The sequence below is a fragment of the Rhea pennata genome, chromosome 1 (assembly GCF_028389875.1).
Source record: "Rhea pennata isolate bPtePen1 chromosome 1, bPtePen1.pri, whole genome shotgun sequence".
NCBI classification, from domain to species: domain Eukaryota; kingdom Metazoa; phylum Chordata; class Aves; order Rheiformes; family Rheidae; genus Rhea; species Rhea pennata.
In genome coordinates this window covers 94,161,265-94,183,419 of record NC_084663.1, presented here as the reverse complement: position 1 = coordinate 94,183,419, position 22,155 = coordinate 94,161,265, and the positions used below count along the sequence as shown (strand labels likewise).

At 43.4% G+C, this 22,155-nt stretch overlaps 1 protein-coding gene and 2 non-coding genes across 3 annotated transcripts; 1 reads left to right on the top strand and 2 right to left on the bottom strand.

Moving 5' to 3' along the window:
* The first annotated feature begins 7,917 nt into the window (after nt 1-7,917).
* CPOX (coproporphyrinogen oxidase) lies at nt 7,918-17,678 on the top strand. Its single transcript, XM_062595751.1, has 7 exons — nt 7,918-8,359; nt 8,716-8,856; nt 9,435-9,545; nt 10,572-10,713; nt 13,016-13,234; nt 15,046-15,150; nt 17,114-17,678. Exons 1-7 carry the CDS (start codon nt 7,918-7,920, stop codon nt 17,199-17,201), a joined length of 1,248 nt encoding a protein of 415 aa, XP_062451735.1. The 3' UTR covers nt 17,202-17,678.
* Nucleotides 17,679-20,441: 2,763 nt separating this feature from the next.
* TRNAD-GUC (transfer RNA aspartic acid (anticodon GUC)) lies at nt 20,442-20,513 on the bottom strand. Its single transcript has one exon. It is a non-coding gene; the product is annotated as a tRNA-Asp (tRNA).
* Nucleotides 20,514-21,409: 896 nt separating this feature from the next.
* Nucleotides 21,410-21,483, bottom strand: TRNAI-AAU (transfer RNA isoleucine (anticodon AAU)). The gene has a single exon. It is a non-coding gene; the product is annotated as a tRNA-Ile (tRNA).
* Between the last annotated feature and the right edge of the window lie 672 nt (nt 21,484-22,155).

The following is a 22,155-nucleotide window of genomic DNA, read 5'->3' as shown; positions in this document are numbered from 1 at the left end:
AGACAGTGCTTGGTCTGAATCAGCCTGGCCATTTTACATACATTTCTTTAAAGGCATAGCCCTCACACTGAGACTCAGGAAATGAGCCCCACATATTGCATCAAAAAGTACCTTTGGATCCTTCAGAATGATAAGTATTTTGAAAATGGAAGATGAATAAACTTAAAATCCAATGAGGTTTCTATGTTGAGGTAAAAGAGTTCATTCTCCTCTATCCTGTCCAGCATTTCATATCCACCCTGCAGGAGAAAAATGACTATATAAGACTTAAACCAATGGAGAAAATTAGACTTGATAGTTAGATCTGGTCATTGAATAAAACCATTGCAAAACTTGTACTTATAACTCTTATGAACTAATAACATGGGAAAAGAGTATGTGTGGGGAGTGCTGGGATTTTTTTTTTTTTTTTTTTTTAGACACAAGTAGTTTTGGAGGTGCTGCCTTTACTTTTCAAGGGAAATAACACTTTTCTGAAGAGTTTACTTACTAATGCAGATACTTATTTTCAAATACTGACAAGAAAATTAATCATATCATTTGTAGTCTCTTACTTGACAGTAATTAATGTAATTAATAGGCCTTATCATTAGTTTTCTTGAGGCCATGCAGGAAAACCTGTTCATCTTCTTTTCATTGAAAGCCCTGCCTGACTTTATCCCTGCAGTAGAGTTCAAGGGTAAGACTACAATGATGTACTAAGCTTATAGTTTCACAAGATGGTAAACCTGGCCCACCCTTACCGAGCTTAAAAATGCCATAGCCAGGAATCATCTGGAATCCAGAACTGACAGCTTCTAGGTGGCAACAATGGTCCTGTTCTGTACAGTCTCTGATTCTTATACTGGTTGGTCATCTTCCTTGTCAGCAAGGGTGAGCATAGCAGCTATTTTCACAGAAACTGCCTTACCCATCCTAAAACTCTCTCTCCTCTGTTGATTCTCCACATACGCATTGCAACCCTCCCTGCCTCCCCACTAATGTTAGACTGAACAGTGGCACTGCTGCAGCTACATTTTGACTAAAATTTCTATTTTAATAGCTGCAACTGTCAAAAAACCCTCAATAGTATGCAGTGTTTACTCAGGCATTTCTTACAGAACTGTGCTCAGCAAGTGCAGACTGTGAGATTATCTGAGTTTTAAAATCTTGAAGACTGCAGCAAACTGTACTAAACACATGTGAACAATTACAAAATGTTACTGGTTTAATATGATTTAGTGCTGTTGATTAAAGATGAAACAGAACCTAATGACACAGCTTTCATCCTGCCACTATGTCTTATACTGACAAAGGTTCTGGACACACAAGGTATGCAGACAGTCATGAAGCTCTTACAACCAGCAACCTGGGTTGCTGGGGTTACCACAGCCACAGTGAGAAATTTTAGCTCCTGGGACACTCCCTAGACTCTTGCCTTTCCCTGTTACAATTTCCTTCCAGAAATAGGCAGCAGGTGCTCCTTCCAGCAACCTTCCAACATGCTCATTCTCTCTCACATTTCACACACTTAGGTGTTTCTCCTAATCATCACTCCTCCTGTGGGCTTTGGTGGTGAAAAAAGCTCCTAGGGTTCAGGCCTATTTGCCTTTTTGCTCCCCAGAAAGGCAAACAGGTGAGAACTCCTGTGCCACCCTGCCATTGCTATAGCTCTGTTCAGTACTGCTGTCTCGCTACAAATAGCAAGATGCAGAGATAATTCTTACTAACAGGGTGAGGTTTTGCCCACACTCAAGGAACTAAATACTAGGTAATGAATTATGAATCTGACTGTATATTTTGGCTCACTGTTTCTCAGTGCTCTCAAGTTCATGATTTATCTGTAGTTTCTGAAAAATAAAAGTCCAAAAGTTTCTTGAGCCCCTCACCTGTAAAAATGAAAAGTGCCTCCCTTACAACTTTATGTGATTCCTGTCTGCTTTTTGCAAAAGGTTAACAACACATATTTGGTCCTGAGAGAGTGGGAGACCAAGATCTTATTTTACAGTATGATAAAACTTGTAGTGCTGTCTGACACCCTAAGAATCAAGACTTCTTGTCAGGCACTGCTGACCTTAAGAGAGCGGAAGGTCATAATTTCAGATTCACAAATCTGAAATTCAATCCTTATAGTTACACAGGAGGATTTCAAAGACTATAAACCTCTGGAGCTCAGTAGAGCTGCCCAGTTAGTAGAGCAGCTTCAGCCACATTATCACAGCATATGTTTGTCACTCAGAAATGGCTGCAGACACAAGTCTCTCAAGACCTGTAAGCTAACTCATTTGGCCCTTTCACTCAACTGTAAACAACACACCGATTATTCCAGGGAAGAAGTAAAGGTGTATATTTTGGCTTCAGGATGGACTTTCAAAACAGCAAATATTACATTTAGTCTGTATAAACAGCAACAGTGGCTGCAAGAGGAAAATAAATATTATGACACTGGGGTAGAGAAATACTGTGTTTGGCCTGAGTCTTGGTATAAGGAATGAAATAGGGAATCCAGTCCTACAGATCACTTCCACTCATTCTTCCCGTCTCCTTGGAAGCCAGTAAGAGAGGTCCTGCTTTGGCTTTTTAGCCCTGATGAAGCCACATGTACAACAGCTATGCCACTGGTTTGGGATAATTCTTGGCATTTTGTGAAGCTACTGTTAGGTAAGTCTGAAAGCAGAGCTGAAGGGCCCAGAGGAAGTGGGAACACAAGAGAGAGATCTCTCATTGCAAGGAATATTACATACCTGGTCCAGGATACTAGTCCATTTCCAAAGGACGTTGCATATAATGTATTTTGGAGCCTGATTGCTGTGCCGAAATTGCTTCAGGAGGTAGATTGAAGCAATTTCAGCAGAGCAGTTTCTTGTTCTGTAGTCCCCTTCTCCTTACACCCAGGAGAATCAATTTTGCGTTAATGAAAAACAAAGAAAAGAAGGGGGATTAGTATGAACTCACCACCAAGGCAAACTACTGAAATCACAGATATAGAAGGAAAGGTTTTCACTTTTTCTTATGACCATCATATCACCTACTATTGTCAGCTCAGTGCCCAAAGCTTTTACTTCTGTCTTTGACACATACTGAAATGTTAACTTCATTCAACTTACTCTGTCACACAAAACCTTTGTGGCAACCTCTGTTAAAGAGGAGTATTCTTCCATCTTTGCAAGTTCTTGGCATCACTTTGAAGTTACAATCAAAGCTTTGTGTGATAAAGTAAATTGGATGAGATTGGCTCTTTTAACTTTAGAAGCATTAGAAATGCCAACTTGATGGGGAATTTTTCTGTTCACAAGGAATTCTTTTCTTCCAGTTTTCTGATAAGCTACTGCATTAACTGAGTACTGAAAAGTTTCAAACAGCCTCAGTTAAAGCACTGTGTCTGTCTCAGTCTGATCAGACTTGATCATGCTTCACTACCTTGGAACACGCTGTGTCCCTCATTCTTTTGTTAGTACTCTATCTGTGCATAAATACTCACAGAAAAGACAGACAGCAGCTAAATATACAGAGTATACAGTGCAGAGAAGCTTCAGGGCTTTTTTAAAAAGCAGAAGTAAAACAAACAAAAAAACAAAAAAGAAAGTTAGCAATATTCTTCTCTTCACTGCAGGTCACCTTAAATAAAAATGTAGTTAAGAATCCACTTCTTCAAATCTTCTTCTTGAAGGTTTACATCAGTGACAGTTCTGGCTACATAGTAACTGTGGATGGCTTCAATTTCAAATAAAACACACTCCAAAATCCTCACTACCATGTTACATACAGATATGAACATCAAAATGGATGACCTACTAAGCACAACATTCAGTCAGCTCATCTTGTAAATTTTCAGCCAGACATTTAAAATTGACACAAAGATTTTGAAGGTAAATGAGGAACTTGGAAGTCCTGCTTTTAGAATCAGTAGCATGTGCAGAAGGCTGGCCTGACCTAAAGTAGTTGCAGCAATAGAAATTCTGACCAGATAAGAGGAAAAAAAATCCCCTTTTTGGGGGTGGTGCAGTGCTGGAGCCTGAGCAGGCTGAGAAAACTCCTTCCCAAGAGATTTTCCAAATGTAGGCGAAGAAAGGAAGCTGCAGCTACCTCATCCAGCTCTGGAGTCAGCCTTGCTGTGAGCCCCTGGGGGTTAGGCTGGTGACCACTGGAGGTCCCTTCCAGTCTGAATGACTCCAGGACTGCAATTTGGAGTCACTGGATGCCAGGGAACGGGCAGGGCTGCCATGCCCTCTTGTGGTGAGAGTGCCAACGCAGTCTGCACAAACGCTCAGACAAGGCCTGCAGTGGAGAAGAAAGCCTGGGGCTGGTGTAGCCAGGTTTCCCAACTGGTGACTATGAGGGCAGAAGCATGAACAGAGAGAGATAAATGGAAGGAAGTATAATAAAGAGGAAGGCAGGTCTGTGAGAAGGAGAGAACAAGTGGGAAGATTTGAGGAGTGCTAAGTCCAGAACAGCAGAAATGATGACAGTAGATAACACACAGCATTTTTGTCTAATTTAGGGCTGCAAGAAGGGGAGAAGCAAGGATGCCCAGAAAGCGAACTCTCTAATGAAAGAGAGAGGTTGTGTTGGACCAAACTCATGACGGGAGTGTTTCACTAAAGGACACAGCCTGCAAGAGAGGGCAGAGCCACAGGTACTTTGCAGTAGAAAGAATGAGCTCTGCAATGAGTGCAATTTTCAAAACAAAAACATCACATACTGCAGTGCTTCCTTCCTCCTCCACTGGGAAATACAGACTATATACAGATAGACCTGCAAGATTTCCTTGCACTCTGAGAGCAACACTGTCCAGGGAAGCAAGCAGTGTTTGAAAATAATCTAATAGAGATTGAACCTGGATCTCATGAACGCTACCAACCAGAGTGCTTTTCCCAACACTGGAGAAACTAGATATCCATGGGATTGGCTTGTACCACTGAGCTCTTTCAGAGGAGGCACTCTTGAGCCTTGCCTCCAAGAAAAATTGACTACATTACCTTATATTTAATTAAAGTGGTCCAAATCTCCATATGGTTATGAGGAACCTAAGTTAGGTTCTATGGACAAAGGTATCTAAATAGGAAGAATTCACATGCCCTTTTGAACATCTTTAGGTAACTTCACTTAGAATTAAAATTAAAATTACACTAATTAAATTCTCTCTGACATATAAACCTTTCTTTAGCAATTCAGTTATTTTCTTCTCTCTTGCTCTGCTGCTCCATCAGTCCCCAACATTCACAAGCCCTGCACAACAGGATGACTTTTCAATTTAAATATACCCATATGAACTATTTTACACCCATCAATTTATAACTTTACTTTAATTCTGATTTATGTATTTTTTTATGTTAGGAACACTTCCTTTTCTCTTCTTTCACTCAGTCCACAGTATCCACTCAGTGGGATGCAGGGATGTGATTCAATTCAATTTGCCTGCTAAAAAAATCAGTAACACTTGACACACATGACTGTCACTGAAGTGTACAGTTGTCCCTTTCTTCAGTTAGCAATAAGTTCCCCAGGCTAGCTGTACAAAAATTTACCATTGGTGTCCAGAAACTATACAGTACGGAGAACAAGATGTTATCGATCTGAGTTAGCACTCAAACTAATATGGAAAAACTAATGAAATGCTCAGTAACATTAATGCATTTTACATGTCTTTTGGTCTCAGCACTTACATATTCTTTGCATTACAGTAGTGTCTAAATCCTATTACAAGAACAGAGCTTCGCTGCAATAAGTAACATGGAAGTGGGCATGATGCACATTGGTTATCATGAAAATGTTTAGGTTAATCTAATAGATGCAAGTTGAGAAGATGCAGTAATGTGGGATAAAGAAAAGTGAGAAGAGCTGCTTCATGCCTAACTAAGCAGCCTTACCACATCCCATAAGGATGGTAGTGCCTGTCTCCCTCTGCCAGAGCTCTCCTTGAAACAACAGATGCTGTACTCACTTTATCACCAGTGGTTCAGGTCTCCTGGCACATCCTGTCCTCCTACAGGCCTCAAAAAGATCCTGCCCTCTTGCTGATCACAGAAAAGAGTCCAGCTCTGAGATCTCCTTCCCTTCATACTACCACAGTTTCTGCAGCTTCACAGCATCCTCTGCTGCCAAAGAACAGAATCAGGTCAGAAATGAGGAAATGCACTAAGCCTTCAAGTGAATATTATTGCTTTACACAACCCCTCATAAAATTACTCTCTAATGAAAAGAACCAGATAATGAAACTCTGAGAATAACCCTTGAGGCTGGTCTGCTCTTGAGTACTACAGAGGTGAAACAGTCCTGAAATGACAGGAACCCACCATTACCAAGAAAGACCCATACCTGGGTACAAACCCTGCAGGACTGGGGTTTTGAGGTAGCTTTTATTTTTCTCAATCAAACTCCGTTGCATACTCTGGGCTCTAAATCAATGTCAGATCTAATAAATATCTCCCCTTATTAGAAAATAATCATAGAATCGTCATAGAATCAGTAAGGTTGGAAGGGACCTCTGGAGATCATCTAACCCAACTCCCAAACGAGTGGCCCATATGAGATCAAAACCCATGACCTTGGCATTATTAGCACCATGCTCTAACCAGCTGAGCCATAACACCCTAACCATAAGTTTATTTTGAAAAATAGCACCAGTAAATCTGCTCTTGCAAGAAAACTCTCATAGCTCAGTTCAGCACAGTACCACCAACCACTGTTGTGCTGTCACTTATGTGTTTGCTTGAGAAAAAACGTGGCTTTATTTGTTCGCTGAAGTTTTTGTCATTGTCCAGGTTGGTTAACTGTGCTGCCCCACAATTGATATAGCTTCCCCCTGGCTTCAAGGCAGCTGAGAAAGTAGATAATCAGTATACTGGATGTGGAACCATCAACTGCAAGAAAAATTACCCTTGAAATCTCCTGCAATTCTAAGTTGCTACCTTTCAGCATTTGCCCCTATATTAATTCATCTCCTTATTACTCTGAATTCCCATTTTATTTGAATGAGTGATTTAATTTTAGAAAGAAAGAAGAAAGCGTAAGTATGTGCTGGCTGAAATCAGTAGGAAACATGCTTATCAATTTAAATTGGAAGAACAGAAAAGAAAACTACACTCTGTGGATCTACACCAATAAAATATAACTGACTTGTTTAAATGTCGAATTCCATGATTTGTTTTTTGACTAGTGCAAAATTTTTCTTAGCTTCCATTTCATTTCTTCACCTTTTTGCGATCCAAGCACTGGAACCCTGGCTTCTAACCCATCTCCAGCTAGACTTGATACTGTAGGTTAGGAGCTTGCACATAAGCAGCTTGCGCCGTTGCAGTGTGCAAGAGCCTCGCTGTAATGGCCATTCTCCAGAAATACTTAGAGCCTGGCTTTATGAACAAACAGCACTGTGGGGGACCTCAAAGCGGGTTATGAAGTCTCTGCGCCGTTGAGCTGCTGCCGTGCGTCAGCGACGGCACACGGCTCGCGCCGGGGGCAATATACAGCGTTATAGCCCCCGGCTCCCCTCAGAAAGCCGGGTGGGGTGCCAGCGCCGCGCCGAGGCACTGCAACACCTCGGCCCTTGTCTGTACAGATACAGATACAATCACACACAGGACGATAAATAAATATATGCATGCGCACACCCCGGGTCTCTATATATCGCCACGGGCATGAACTCCCGCGAGCGTGAGGCACCGGCACCGGCATCGTCCCCGCCCCAGCCCCGCAGCCGCCCCCGGCCCCGCCCTATCCCCGCCCAGCCCCAGCCCCGCTCCAGCCCCTCCGCCCCAGCCCCATCCCCGCCCCGCCCCTTCCCCGCTCCGTCTCCTCCGCCCCGGCCCATTCCCGCCCCGCCCCGCCCCTTCCCCGCCCTATCCCCGCCCAGCCCCAGCCCCTCCTCCCCAGCCCAATTCCCCCCCCCCCGCCCCGCCCCTTCCCCGCCCCGTCGGCAGCCTGGCGCAGGTGCCCGACATGGCCGCCGCTGTGCAGCTGCTCCGCGGGGCTGCCTGGGGCCGGCCCGCCCTCGCCGCCGCCGCCGCGGGCCGCCGTGCGCTGAGCTCCGCGCCGCCCTCGGGGACGGCGGGCTGGGGGCGGCGTCACTCGGCACTGGCGGCGGCGGCGGCGGCGGGGGCGCTGGGCGGACTGGGGCTGGGGCTGTGGCGGCGGCGGGCGGCGCTGGCGGCGGGGGAAGGCGAGCTGGGGAAGGCGGAGGAGGAGGAGGAGATGCGGCGGCTGTGCCAGCGGTTCATGGCGCCGCCGGTGAGCGGGCCGCGGGAGCTGTGGCGGCGGCGGCGCGACATGCGGGGCCGCATGGAGCTGCTCATCATGGAGACGCAGGCGGAGGTGTGCCGCGCCCTGGCGGCGCTGGACCGCGGCGCCGCCTTCGCCGTCAACACCTGGGAGAGGAAGGAAGGTCGGAGGGCCCGCGGGGCCGGGAGGGCCGGGCCGGGGCGGGGGAGCGGGCCTGGGTACGAGGCCGGGCCATGCCCCCGCATCCGCAGGAGGCTGCGAGCGCTGCTGGCAGAGGCTTGGCAGATGCACACGCTTCTCCCGTCGGTCCCCTGCCCCTTTGCCGTCAGCCTGCGCCTGCTGTAACGTGCTGCTATACCGATGCGCACCTGGAGGCGACACCTGCCTCGCAGGGCGCTTGGTGGCAGCGCGACGGGGTAACGCCGCCGGCGTGGAGCGCCGCGGAGGGCGAGGGTGGTTTAGGGGCGTGGGGTAACCGTGGCCCGGGGGTAACTCGGCGCGGGGCACTTGCGTTGGCAGGCGGCGGCGGCATCAGCTGCGTGCTCCAGGACGGCCACGTCTTCGAGAAGGCAGGCGTCAACGTGTCCGTGGTGTTCGGGCACCTTTCCGCAGAAGCTGCGCAACAGATGAAAAGCAGGAAAACTCTGAAGGACAAAGACGGTAAGGAGTCTCGCGGAGGAGCTGGGGATCTCTAACGCGTTTATTAACCTCTTCTTTTAGGGGTGGTTTGAATGCGGAGCCTGGCCTTTGCACTCAAGCAAAACGTAAAAGACAAACTTATAAAAGTATTGCAGTCTCAAGGAGATTCCATTTACAACATTGCGCTTTCTAACCATTAAGTGTTTCACAGGGACTTTCATATCCCTAAAACATTGGTATCAGATTTAAAAGACCTTAAGGCTTTATTCTTACAAATATTGTTATTTTGACTTGACAGTTGTAAAGTAAAAGGGTAATTCTGAGGGCAGAGTAGGGTGGAAAGCTTAGAAGTGCCTCATATTTTAAATGGTCTTCGTCTAATATGTGCTCTATTTTTTTTTCTTGCAATTTAGGCTCAGTATAGATTTTTTTTTCTGAGGCACGTTAAAATATTTATGCATGAGAGTAAATTGCACTTGGATTGATAATTATGTGACACAGTGTGAGAAACTTTCACACAGTAGAACAGTAGCTTGGAAGCTGAGGATAAACAGTGAAGCTCCTTAAGTAACTTTACTTATGATCATCTTTTTCTCTAGGGAAACTGCCTTTTTGTGCTATGGGTGTAAGTTCTGTTATCCATCCAAAGAATCCTCATGTTCCAACTGTGCACTTCAACTACAGATACTTTGAAATTGAGGAAGCAGATGGTAAGAATTACAATTCAGTGAAATATGTATGAAACGTATGACTTTGTATGAATGTATTGTTACAGTAGGAGGTTGAGAACTGGTCCAGTTTTGTTCCCAGGTGTACCGATAATTTGTTGTATGGTATTACATCGCTTAATCTCTGGACCTCTGTTTATGCATTCGTAAAATGAGTATAATGCTTGCATCTACTACAGTAAAAGTGCTTGCAGTTTACTTTTTGCAAAGTACACTGGGGATTTCACATTTAAGTAAAACTATAGGGTGATTACAAATGTATGTAAAACAACTATTCAAAGAAGCAATTCTATGAGTTAATAGAAGAAAGGTCTGTCAAGGACTGATAAACATTCTGGTCAGGGTATGTCTCTGGCTCAGAAGCTGGGAGAGCAGAGTGTTAGAAGTACTGTTCTCTACTTGCATTTTGTTTTTTCCCTATGTTTCTGCAACTTGCTATTGTCAGAGGCAGAATTCTAGGCGAGGTGGTCTAATACTGAGTGGCAATCTGTATGTTATGACAGTACATGCACCAGTAATTCAAATAGAAGCTCAAAGAGATTTTTCTTTGAATTATTTTATCAGAGTATTATCGATCATTTCTAGTTAATTTCATCCCTTTGGTTTAATAATGACGTTTCCTTTCTTTGGCGTGCAGTAAAATATCTGTGGATCCTGGAAGTATCCAGGAAGTTGTGGTTTTCATTCCTTGTGTAAGCAATGAGCGATGTGACAGTAGGCACTGTCAGCCCCACATCTGGTGAAACTGGCATCCTATAGCATCTGCTAGTCAGAGCAACCAGTCCAAAAATACCGGAAAATATCACTGCTTTGAAATGTGTTTCTTCTTTTCTTGAATCACTGGTCATCACACTACCTTGAACTAGAATTTTTCATGACTGCTCGAGGGAGTGGTTACAAACTGAGTAACAGCTTTGTACAGTGAAAATAGTGGTAAGCTCTTGGTGAACCACTAGTAATGTATTTCTGTTAGGAAATAAATAATTGTTGCTTGCCTCTCTCCTATAGGGACTAAACAATGGTGGTTTGGTGGTGGCACTGACCTCACTCCGACTTACTTGAACAAAGAAGATGCTGTGCATTTTCACAAGACTTTGAAAGAAGCTTGTGATAAGCATGATCCAAAGCTGTATCCCAAGTACAAGAAATGGTATGTGTAGAGACATGCACTTGAATTGCTTTTTGTGGGAGCAGGAGGTGGTATTGGATAGTTCCAGTTAAGCGGTTTCTAGGAATACTAGTTTGTAGTCTGCCTTTTGATATGTATCAGGAGATCCTAGTGAAAATCAGCAGATAAGAACTGGAACAAAATATATTCTACAGCAATTTGTTATTTACAAAGGCTTGAGTTTTTAAAACCAGAGGGTTGAAAACTGGGATCCTACATCCATAGCCTGAATAAAATATAAGCTGACTCTACGAGATATTGTAAGCCCTTGTCTCTGTCATAGACCTCACCAGCCAACCTAAAAATTCCTTTTAGCCCCTGGTGTCAAACTAGGACAAGATTTTTCCCCTAGAAGCCCATGGACTTGCACTAAATACCGTCACACGGAACTCATGGTAAACACACATGGCTGTTGGGCCAGCTCTGCAGTTTTGAAAATCCCACTTCAATTCCTCTGCTTTTAGTCTGATGTTCATTACTGTTTTTGACAGGTATGTAAAGGAACTTGTCCTTATGTAGGAGGGTCATAATTTTGATGGAGCTGCCTTTTTTTTCTTCTTCCAGTGACACAGTAAAGAATATGCTGTTGAAGTTTCAGTTAAGGATATAGACTTTGTATGTTCTTCTTGAGTTGAAAGATGCAGCTGATGAAATCTTTCATTGTTAGCTGGAGACTTGCTGAATGTCTGGTATCTTATCTGCTACAAGCTGTGGTATCCTGGGAAGAGCATTACTCTGTAAGCTACCAGTTTTTGTCTGAGGACAGGCGATAAAGTGGGTGGTATAGCTTGGGTGTGAACTGCTAGCAGAGAAGCACATCTTATCGCTTTAAGACTACGGTCTTATTTTTCGAGGAATTTTTGCACGGTAATTCTTAGTGCCTGCCGTAATGGTTGGATTGTTGCAGATTCCTTTGAAGAGTGGTAAATTGTCAAAGCCAACCACTTTTTTTGGTTGGAGAGAAGGACTTTTGTTCTTAATCTGAGGGACTGCATTGTATCTCATGGACAGAGGCAGTTTTTTCAATCCCAGCAGAAGTGCTTGCTGTAAGCAGCAGCTGCGTAGGTGCGCGCAGTTTTCACTACCAGAGTAGTGTGAATCTCTGCTGTGCCTATATAAAGTTGCTCCTGTTCCCACTTTTCTCAAAACAGAGAAGCTCTCATTCCATTTGCCATGCTGTCTTCCTGAAAAATCTTTTGTGTCAAACTTGTTCTCTATTGCATTTCTGACTCAGCTTCTTTTCCCTAACTCTTCCTGTGGCCATAAAATAAAAAGCTAATTCTCATAGTGAATAAAAAATAACTTATATTGTCTGTAATGTCTCCACCTCTCTTACTGTATACACCATTTGTATTACTTAAGAGGTGTGACTGTGGATGGATACAAGTATGGAAGGCTAGCAGTAAACAATGGCTGGGTTTTACCTACTATTTTGCCTCTGTTCCTTCCCCTGCTTGCAGGACAGGGCAGGGCTGCCCCAGTAAGTCAGACAGGGGATGGATACAGTGAATCAGCTAATTTACAGTAATTATACACCTACATGCTTTTCTCCCAGTAAATATAAAATTGATTAATTCACTTATATAAGTTGCACAAACTTGAAAATGAGCCATGAACAACCACTGGTAGAATGTCTCCATCTCTCAAGATTAACTGTTAAAAAGTTTGCTTTCAGAGAAAGCTGCTGCAGGTTTTTTTCGTTTCTTCCTTAAGTGGTGGTAGCTTTTTTGTCTGGTCCTGGGTTTATAGGTTTTTTTAGTTTTGATGTGAAAAATAAAATAAATTCTTTCACCAAAATGGCACGAAGAGAATCTCTTACAAATCTATTTCATGTTCTCCCAAAAGCTGTACAAGTAATTTGGGATTTGTATGCAACTCTGTGAACATAGTCTAGAAAGAACTCTTAAGGTGAAATTTTGAATTTCCTCCGTGTAGGTAGAGCATGTGGATTGAATTATTCTGCATGAAAGTATCTATGAACATATACACTCAAACACCATGGCTGATTCTGAAATAATTAACTATGTAGTGATATGTAGCTCTGCATCAAACATCTAAGCTTTACTGTAAGTGAATGCAGGACTGCATTTTGGGTGGTCCTGTACATTCCTGGCTCTTAAGAGCCAGTGGAAAAGTAGGGCATCCAGCACGCTGAAAAGTCAGTTCCCTACATCAATATTTTACTAATGGCATCCCAACAGCTATGCAGCATAGGACTTACGTTTGGTTTTTTTTTTTTTGAATGTTGTGTACCAAGTTTGTAATTGTCTGCTGCCTCTTCTAGGTGTGATGACTATTTCTATATCAAGCACCGTGGTGAACGAAGAGGGATTGGAGGCATATTCTTTGATGACCTGGACTCTCCCTCCAAAGAGGAAGTATTCCAGTTTGTGCAGAGTTGTGCCAAAGCCATCGTGCCTTGCTACATTCCCATTGTCAAGAAGCACTGCCATGACCCCTTCACGCCAGAGGAAAAGCTATGGCAGCAACTTCGCCGGGGGCGGTGAGTATTAAGGAGCAAAACAATGCATGGGAGGTCAGTGAAACTGGAGAGGAAAGAATTGAACTAGTTATTCATGGTTGCAAGATTTATGACTTGACATGCATGTTATATCATGTCATGATGTATGTTAAGTTTGCATGAGTAAGCTTGCCAGAGAGTTGCAACATTTTTGTTTACAGAACTGCTTTTGATATTCAATGCTAGATTGCCAGGGAGGGTACAAAGAAGGTACTAGCACAGCCTTGTCAATATTCCCTACTATCCTATGTTGCAGCACAAGCAATTCTTACAAAATTATATAGCTCCTCTCCGACTTCTTCAAAAATTGGGAGAAGCTGCTATATTAGGAAGCAGGCATGGAGGTGTATGTGAATTTGTGGTGTCCTGAATCCTGCACTCTCCTTCAGTCCCATGATCACATGAGGAGCATGAAGATGTCAGTAAGGGTGAGGGATTCATGCTTTCTATTCACAGCTATTTCAGAAAGTCACGGCATAGCCATAGCGGTATCTAAGGTTGCTTTCAGCTTAAGTATGCATTTATGGTCTGTGATCTTTTCCTTAGCAATGAAATGAGTACACAGTGAACTCTTTGAAAGGTATAGAGAGGTTTTGTTTTTCCTGGCATGGTCTACAGTCATTGTAAGTTTAAAGACTTTAGAGGTTGCTTATTAGTATCTATTAGCACTTAAAAGCTTAACTACGTTGGTAGATAAAACAATTGCACTCCTCTCTCTGTATCCTGTGATAGTGTGAGTGTATGGAGAAACGAGCATGTACTTTGCACAGAAATGGGGAATCTTTAGTTTCTGCCTTTTATGCAGAGAAACTGAGCAAACCTGTGGGAGTGGTGTAGAATGAGCAGTCAAGTTTAGATCACTGTCCTGCAACAGTTAACTGGACTGTTCCTGGGACTACTGGGCTTTGCAGGATCCGGTCTGTGGATGGGTTGTAACAAACTTGGTAAGGTTATATAAGGGACAGTAGGTTCCCTTTTAGTTGCAGCCAGGACCATCTCAGCCTGCTTATTTCTCTGCATATCTTTTCAAGTCATTGGGATAGGGAGAGCTCCCCATCTCTGCAAGCAGATAAAGAGCTCCTCCTTTCCTGTACCTCTGTTAAACAGCACTGGCTGTTAAGATTACACGTGTTGAATTGCCATTGCTCAATTCCTGTGCTGGGGGCAGAAAACCACCTTTGCATCCCCTCTACTCTGGGACTTAGAGGTCCCGGCTAGCACTATGAAGCTGTCTGACTTCTGCTGTTTTTCAGGCCTCCCTAAGAAACTGAAAAACTTGTTCTGATTTTGCTTTTGATCTGTCTTTGAGAAGGACTTTCAGCATGCAAAACTGCACAGGAGAGTTTTTCATGCGGTTGTTTCCAGTTACTTTAAGACTCTTTTTATGTCTGCCACAACCATGCAAAAGAGCACTAGCAAAACCAAGCTAAATTTGATGGCATCAAGTTTGCTAGCAGACTTGAGGCCTGGGAGAAGTAAGCTAGCACAGCACCTTGCACAGTGCTCTCCATGAATGGTTTGTCTGTTCTTGTTTGTTAGAAACCTGCTGTCTTTAAAGGGGTTGTGAAACAAGGAGCCAAGGCCACCACTACTTACGCTGTGTGGAGTGACTAGGTCACATTTTCCTTCCTACACAGAAGATGCTGGAGAACAGTTGGCCCCAAAGCAATATTCATTCCGTGACCAAACAAGGCAGAAAGACAGGCTGTTCTTATTTGCTGCCTTCCAGTTGAAGAAGGTGCAAGCAATTTCTGATGATAAACTTGTATTATATATCTCTTTACTCCCCATAGGTATGTGGAGTTCAATTTGGTTTATGACAGAGGTACAAAATTTGGCCTTGCAACACCAGGATCAAGAATTGAAAGCATTCTTATGTCTTTGCCACTGACTGCAAGGTAAGGGGGTAGTTATATGGAGTTGCAGGCAAGCACTGTTCATAGTAAAATACTTCATAGGATTAAATCAAAGTTTTGTCTTGGTGTCCAGTCTCTTAACAGTGGTTAGTTCATGCCTAATAAAAGAACAAGCCAAATATATGCAGGTGCTTCTCTGGTCTGGTACACTTACCGAACTGCCAACAATGCGTGGTCTCGATATTTTCTGTCTCTTTTTCTTTTCCCTTTTTTTTTTTTTTTTTTTTTTTTTTTGACACTTAGTACCTCTTGATATGTTGCCCCCTGAGAAAGGTTTTGTTCAGTAGCTCTTTGAAACCACGTGAACTTCTGACAGGCCTGACAAGGCTGTGGCAAGGTGTTCCAGTTACCTGCCCACTATATGAAAAAGTGCCTCTTTGTTTTCTGTTTGCACTTCATTTCATTTGACTTTTCAGTGAGTAACCAGCTTTTCTTGCTGTTCATTGTCTTCATAAATAGCTTGTATTTTACAGGATTCTGTTGTTCTTCACTGTCCATTTTTCAGGCTAAGTTCCACTCCCTTTAGTCCTTGTAAAAATAGCTGTTCCATGCCCTTGATCATATTCAGCACTTATCAGTAGGTTTGCATTTTACGTATCCTTTCTGAACTAGTAATGAAGAACAGACAACAAAAGCTACATATGCGTCTGCAAGATGCAGGTGTGCTGCTGACTCATACACTGGCATAATGATTTTTTCATTAGTCCCTTCATAACTCCTAATATGCTGTTTCCTGTTTTCCATTAGTGACAAGCATTGAGCTGCCCTTTCCACAGAACTGTTATGATGCCAAGAGCTTTTCTGGCCATAAGAATTAACTCAGTCTGTCACTGTGTATGTAACTTTTTCCTCTATGTCCATCACTTTAGTTCAGCAGTGAATTACACCTAGCATTTTACTGCTCAGTTGCCTGGCTTGATATTAACTCTTCTTGACTCTCCTTTTCTTATTTTGTAAATGATCTTGCTTAGTCTTGTAGCACAGCAACTGTGTCACTTACTGCTTTTTCCCCTTTCTAGGTTGCTTTTATATGGGCTGAATAGCACAGAACCTACCATGTGCTCTGTGAGATGCCTACTGGTGGCCTCCTTTCACTAGGAAAGTTGACCTTTACCTGCTACCCTTTAACCATGAGGACTGCCCTGTTCTCACCATACAGCTTTCTCCTGCTGCCAACTCCAGATGTGTTCTTAACAAGCTACTGTAGCACAGTTCTACTTCCTGATTTCACTGCTGGGATGGTCTCCCCTGCTTTTATTAACAGAAGCAGCTTGCTTCACAGCATGAATATGTCCTTCCAGGACAGGGGAAGGGGAGAGAAAGGATAAAGTAGTACCCATCCCTCCCTGGCTGCTAATGCTGTCTTCCTCCGTACCTTACCTTTTCAATAAAAAAAAAAAAAAAATGGTCTCTCATCACCCTTATTTTTAATATGAAAAGCAAATTTGGACTGGTAGTGCTTCCAGTCCAGCTTCTGGAAGAAACTGTCCTGGGTAGCTGAAAATAGTGTCAGGGTGAAGTGAAAGAATTTGAAGCTGGCAATTTCTCTTAGGTCTTGTGGTCTATCTTTTGTCTATGTTCCTTTTTGACTCTTCTTCCTCATGATACTAGTATGTCAAAAAACAAGATTTAAATCATCTATGCAATTAAATCTGCATGGATTAAGGGGTGAGGGGCATTACTATTTTTCCTTTGTTCTTCCAGCCTTTCCGGAAGTTGGGATAAAGATCAAGTTAACATTTCTCTTGTGTCTCAAGTGTTGTTGTTTGTTTCTGGTCTTACTGAACTTAATGATTTGTAGGCATATCTGTCACCTAATGTGTGAGCATCAACTGTGTAACTTTGGCATCCTCAGAAAAGGCAACTGAAATCCAAACACAGCCCAATGTGGGACAAGTAGTGGCCATTCATCTATCCAAAGTGATTATTTTTCCTCTCCCTGCAGGTGGGAATACATGCACACCCCGCCAGAGAATTCAAGAGAAGCAGAAATCCTGGAAGTCCTGCGCAATCCAAAAGACTGGGTGCACTGATGCATATCATGAAGAAGACTGGATTACTTATACTATCCATTAAGAAAGAATAAGAACACCACAAACCAGCTCACCCAAACTGCCATTGCATGGCATTTTAAGATAGCCGGTGCCTTAACAATGCTGTAGACATTTGTTATAAGTTGCAAATATGTGAAGTAATTCTTTAAGAGCTAGTTGAAGAGCTCAAGTTGCTATTTGTCCCCCCACCCCGCCATTGATGTTGCCTTGTGAAGGACTGGTGATACGCTCACAGGACCAGTGTGCATGTTCCAAGAACTTCCTCAACTGATCTGTCTGACTGCAAAATGATCAACTACTGTGAATTGTTCTCAAGTGAAATGAAAGCATTTTCTGCACCGAAAAAAAGCGCTTTTTCCAAAATATGTGCTGAATGGCACTGCTTAGACTTGGAAAAAGATTAGGGTGATTTGGAAATATATTTTTTTAAAAGAATAAAGGGTATATTTGGTATGATTTAAGCCTTTTTAGAATCTACTTTCAATTAAGTACCACCTTTTTCACAACTTCCAAAGTATATTTTTATGTCATCCACTGACTCGCGGGGGGAAAAAGTGGCGGAGAAACTAGTAGGGATTCTTAATCTTTCTGCAGAAGTTACACTGGTTGCTTTGTCCTGGGTATAGTCCATTTTGCAAATATACCTAAGGAAGTGGAATTCAGAGATAAGAATTACACAAAAATGTTAAGCTGTGTTTCATGTCATTTCATCTATCAAGGAAGCATGTTATTACAATGTCTGATCAACATTGATACGGCAGAAGTCCTCTAAATGTAAGATTTGCCTTTGCCTGAACATGCTTTTTCACTGTATTAGACTGAAAAAAAGACTGCCTTCTGAAGGGGAAATTGGTTCAGCTGCAGCTGAGTGTGATCCATCAGCTAGACTGGGAGATGAGCCCATCTCCCTTTCCTCTTCTCCCTGACCTGTAAGAGCAGCTGTTAGGGCAGTATTCACTATGTATACCTGACTGGTCAAAAGTGTTGAACTGCCTTTATGACGGGAGGGGGACAAGTCTGAAGTTATAAACCCCTACTGCAGCTGCTTCAGTCTTTATGCAGGAAGACTTGCAAGTATGGGATTTATTATTTTTTTAAACTATTATGGAGACAACGAATAGGGTATCAGAGTTTATTTCTGGGCCTATCTTGCCATTTTGTCTACATTTGCTGTTTATCTGACATGAGACATCCTTTACTATCTAATCAAGATAAATACAGTGTGATGGCAAAAACTGAGAAATGTGGAAAGGCATGACACACTGTGTTCCGCATACTTGTGCGGAAGCAGTGCTCAAATCATTATTTCTGAATGCTTAAATCCGGACCCGATTCCGTTTCTTTTGCTGAAACTAAGCAATGTTTTATTGTTAGCAGAGCCTTAGATATCCACAAGGCTTCAGAAATAATGGAGGTTATAGATTTACCAGTAACATCCATGCAGTCTGTGCTGATACCTGAATATCCCATGTAAATACAAAGTGGTTGTAGCATGACTAAAAATGTAGTTTTTAAACCTAGTTCAGTTACATGAGTGCAGCTTTGTGAGAATACTGGTTTCAGCCAGCTTCCTGCTGCGTAGTCTGCAGCAATAAAAACAAACCTGATCTATACTTAGAGGAGTATCAGCTGTAGTAAAAGGATGCAGCTAATTTACGTTGTGGCAAGTTGTTTGCACAGAGAGTCATAAAAGGTCTATCTTTGTTCTAGTGTTAGTATGTCTGTTGCTTTCTTTTCTTAGCTAGGATATTTGTAATTTTATTATACTTTGAATAAAGCAGCAAAAGCTGGAAATTCTTGCGGTGCTAGTTCTCATCAGGAGCAAATGTGGAAATAGTTTGATACCATAAATCTTTGATTTAAATCAGTATATTGATATATTTATATGATATATATTGATTTATGATATATTAATATCTAAATCTATGGTTTGATATCATAGCAATGCTGCATGCCAGAAAACACGTGAAGCACTTCTGTGATCTGTGTAATCACTGGCTCTTGAGAATTTTTGAAGCTAGTTAAAATTGGATACTCTGCTTGTAAGAAAGAAGAGTCTGAAAATGGTAACAGGAAATTCTAAAGACTTAGAGACTAGAAAAAAAAAAAACAGAGTTCTAACATTCATATGGTAGGCTGGTTGCTTGAGATTTTGGGGGCTGGTTCAAGTTTTGGTCAAATACATTACAAGAGTGGAATGGGTTTCAACACTTTTGTCTTCTTGTGGAGTTAAGGATCTCCTGAGTCAAGGGCATTTGATGCTAGAGAAATTAAGCAGAGCAAATATACACATGGCTTCACAAAACAAAAATGCCACCCCAAAACCTCTTTTCTGTTAGTTGGTTTTAAACTGAGGTTTGAGATAGTCCACACAGTATAAATCAGCAGAAATAAAAGCAAGATTAGAGTTTCATTTCTATCAGAGTAAAAATGCAAGACTAGTCAAATAAAATAGACCCTGCACCAGATGCTTTCAGTGGAAAGCCCCATTTTCTCCTTTTTTTGATACTAAGAAAAAGGAATCTGTTTTCTTCCAGTGGTCTTTTAGTGGTAACTTTAAAAATTTATAGCACTAACTCCCAGAATCAGTGAATCCCTGTCTGTTGATAATCTGCATTTTTCTCTTGGTTTAATTCTTTTCTGTTGGTGTCAGCAACTTTGTGGACTGCTACAGAATATGTGAAACCATGCTGATAAGGGAAAAAATACTTTTTAAGCAAGGATTTGAGAAATATTGGAGAGCAATTAGGAAGGTTGTTGAGACTGAGAGTGAACTCCTGTTAGGCGGTTTTAGGATGTCAGTCAAAGCACCTGCTGAGTAAAGAGATGCTGGGTTGCAGTCACCAGTGGCACCTGGCAGGAGGCTGAAGTTGGCTCTCCAGTTACCTCCATGTGGCACGTCCTCGAGTATGGAAAGAAGCAAAGCAGAAGAAAAGGGTGGGTAAACGAGAGCGAGGGGGTAGGCCAGGACATGAAGCTTTGTCATGCATGCTCAGCCCCACCAGCTGCTCCTCAGGGAGGTGCTCACTGGGCGGCAGCTCTTCCTCAGTGCTTTACCGCGCACCTTCATCCCCTCGCGGCCGTTGCTCGGCAGTCGCCACGGCTCGGAGGGCGCGCGGCGGCCGTTGAGCGGCCGCGAGGGCGGGCCCGGCCGTTGCTGCGGAATTCTAAGGGTCCTGAGGGCAGGGCCAACCCGAGGGCAGGAAAAGGTGACGTCACCTCCCCGTCGGGGAATCGAACCCCGGTCTCCCGCGTGACAGGCGGGGATACTCACCACTATACTAACGAGGAGCGCGGTTGTAAGAACCACCAGCACATGCTAGCAAATTACTTCTAGGGTTATCTGCTCTCTGGTTAGTCTTTGCATGGATTTTCATGCCTGAAAAAGGTTTGCTGCACAGCTAGGTTATGCCCTGCTACCCTCTGCTCATCGTCTCGGGTATTTCGCGTCTCGTGAAACAAGGAAGAGCCCACAGGAGGGCCTGGAGAGCAGAGCTTCTGTGATGGCTCACAAGCAACAGGACTGAAGTGAGTACGCTCACTCTGCAAGATGGGAGTGAGAGTTTGTGTTGGCTGGGTGGTGGTGGGTAAGAAGAGCAAAGCAATGCAGGACCATCTTTTGCAGTCTTGCACCTAAATTTGTCCTCAAATCTAGTTGGTGGCACTATCTGTAGTCCAAACTCTGCTCTTCCTGACCACAAAAACAGGCTGCCTTCCTCCCCTCTCTGTTGCTACTAAGTACTTACTCGTTTGTGGAAACCAGGCTACTTAACAGCTGCTTCTCACTCTCCTGAGACTCTCCATATTCAGCCAAGGAGCTTAGAGTGTACCCTTTCTGTTGCTACTAAGTACTTACTCGTTTGTGGAAACCAGGCTACTTAACAGCTGCTTCTCACTCTCCTGAGACTCTCCATATTCAGCCAAGGAGCTTAGAGTGGGTTTTTCTCTTCCTGCTAGTGGACAGCTGCATTAGCAGAGTAACAGCAGTTCTCACATCCCTCCTCCCTTACTCTGCCGATTAGATTTTTTTTCTTTTTGTGAAGAAACGGCTAATACAGAGAACAATGGCAAGGCAAGCCTTCCCTTTGACTAGCTTAATTAATTCTGTATTACAGTTTCATCCTCAACGGAGAAGGGGGAAAAAAGGAGGGGAAGTAAAAGCGTCCTTCTTTGGGCGTCAAAACGAGTGGCCCGTACGGGGATCGAACCCGCGACCTTGGCGTTATTAGCACCACGCTCTAACCAACTGAGCTAACCGGCCGCGCTTGGGAAGCACCCTCCGCCCCTCAGCCTGCTGCAGCGGCAGGGAACCCGTCGGCCGTCTGCGCCAGCCTCAGCTTTTGAATGGCCTTTCTTTCTTTCTTTCTTTTTTTTTTTTTTTTTTTTTTTTTTTTTTTTTTTTTGCAAAATAACACGTGTTTAGGCCGGTTTATGGGGTCGCACGGATGTTGACGAACTCACAGCTCAGCCTCTCAGAAACACATCAAAGCAGGGCCGTGAACAACGGACAAAGTGTTCAAATAACAATAAGGAATGGGAGACCGAGAAGACTCTAGCTGCCAATTAAATCTAAACCGGTCTTTTCCTTCAACCTGCTTTCAATACAGTTCATGAAATTATTGATCTAAAGATACTCCGCTTTACCTGTCCAAGCTAAAAAGAGAAATAGGGGGGATGATGAAAATCGTTCCTTAAGTTTTCTGTGTCTCGCCCTCCCTCTCGTCTGCTGTACCTGGCACCACGACCACAGCAGCTTCCCAGCGCCAGCGTGCACACCCGCTTCTCAGTTTAGGCTTGTGAAGCAGCCCCAGGCCTAGTGTTTGGCGCTGAGCCCCCGGCCAGCAATCCGACTTCCCCGCCCCGTTTGTTAACGGCTACGCTGGACATGGCCCCCGCCCTGGGGTTTCCTTCATCTTCACGTTTCAGCCCGCTC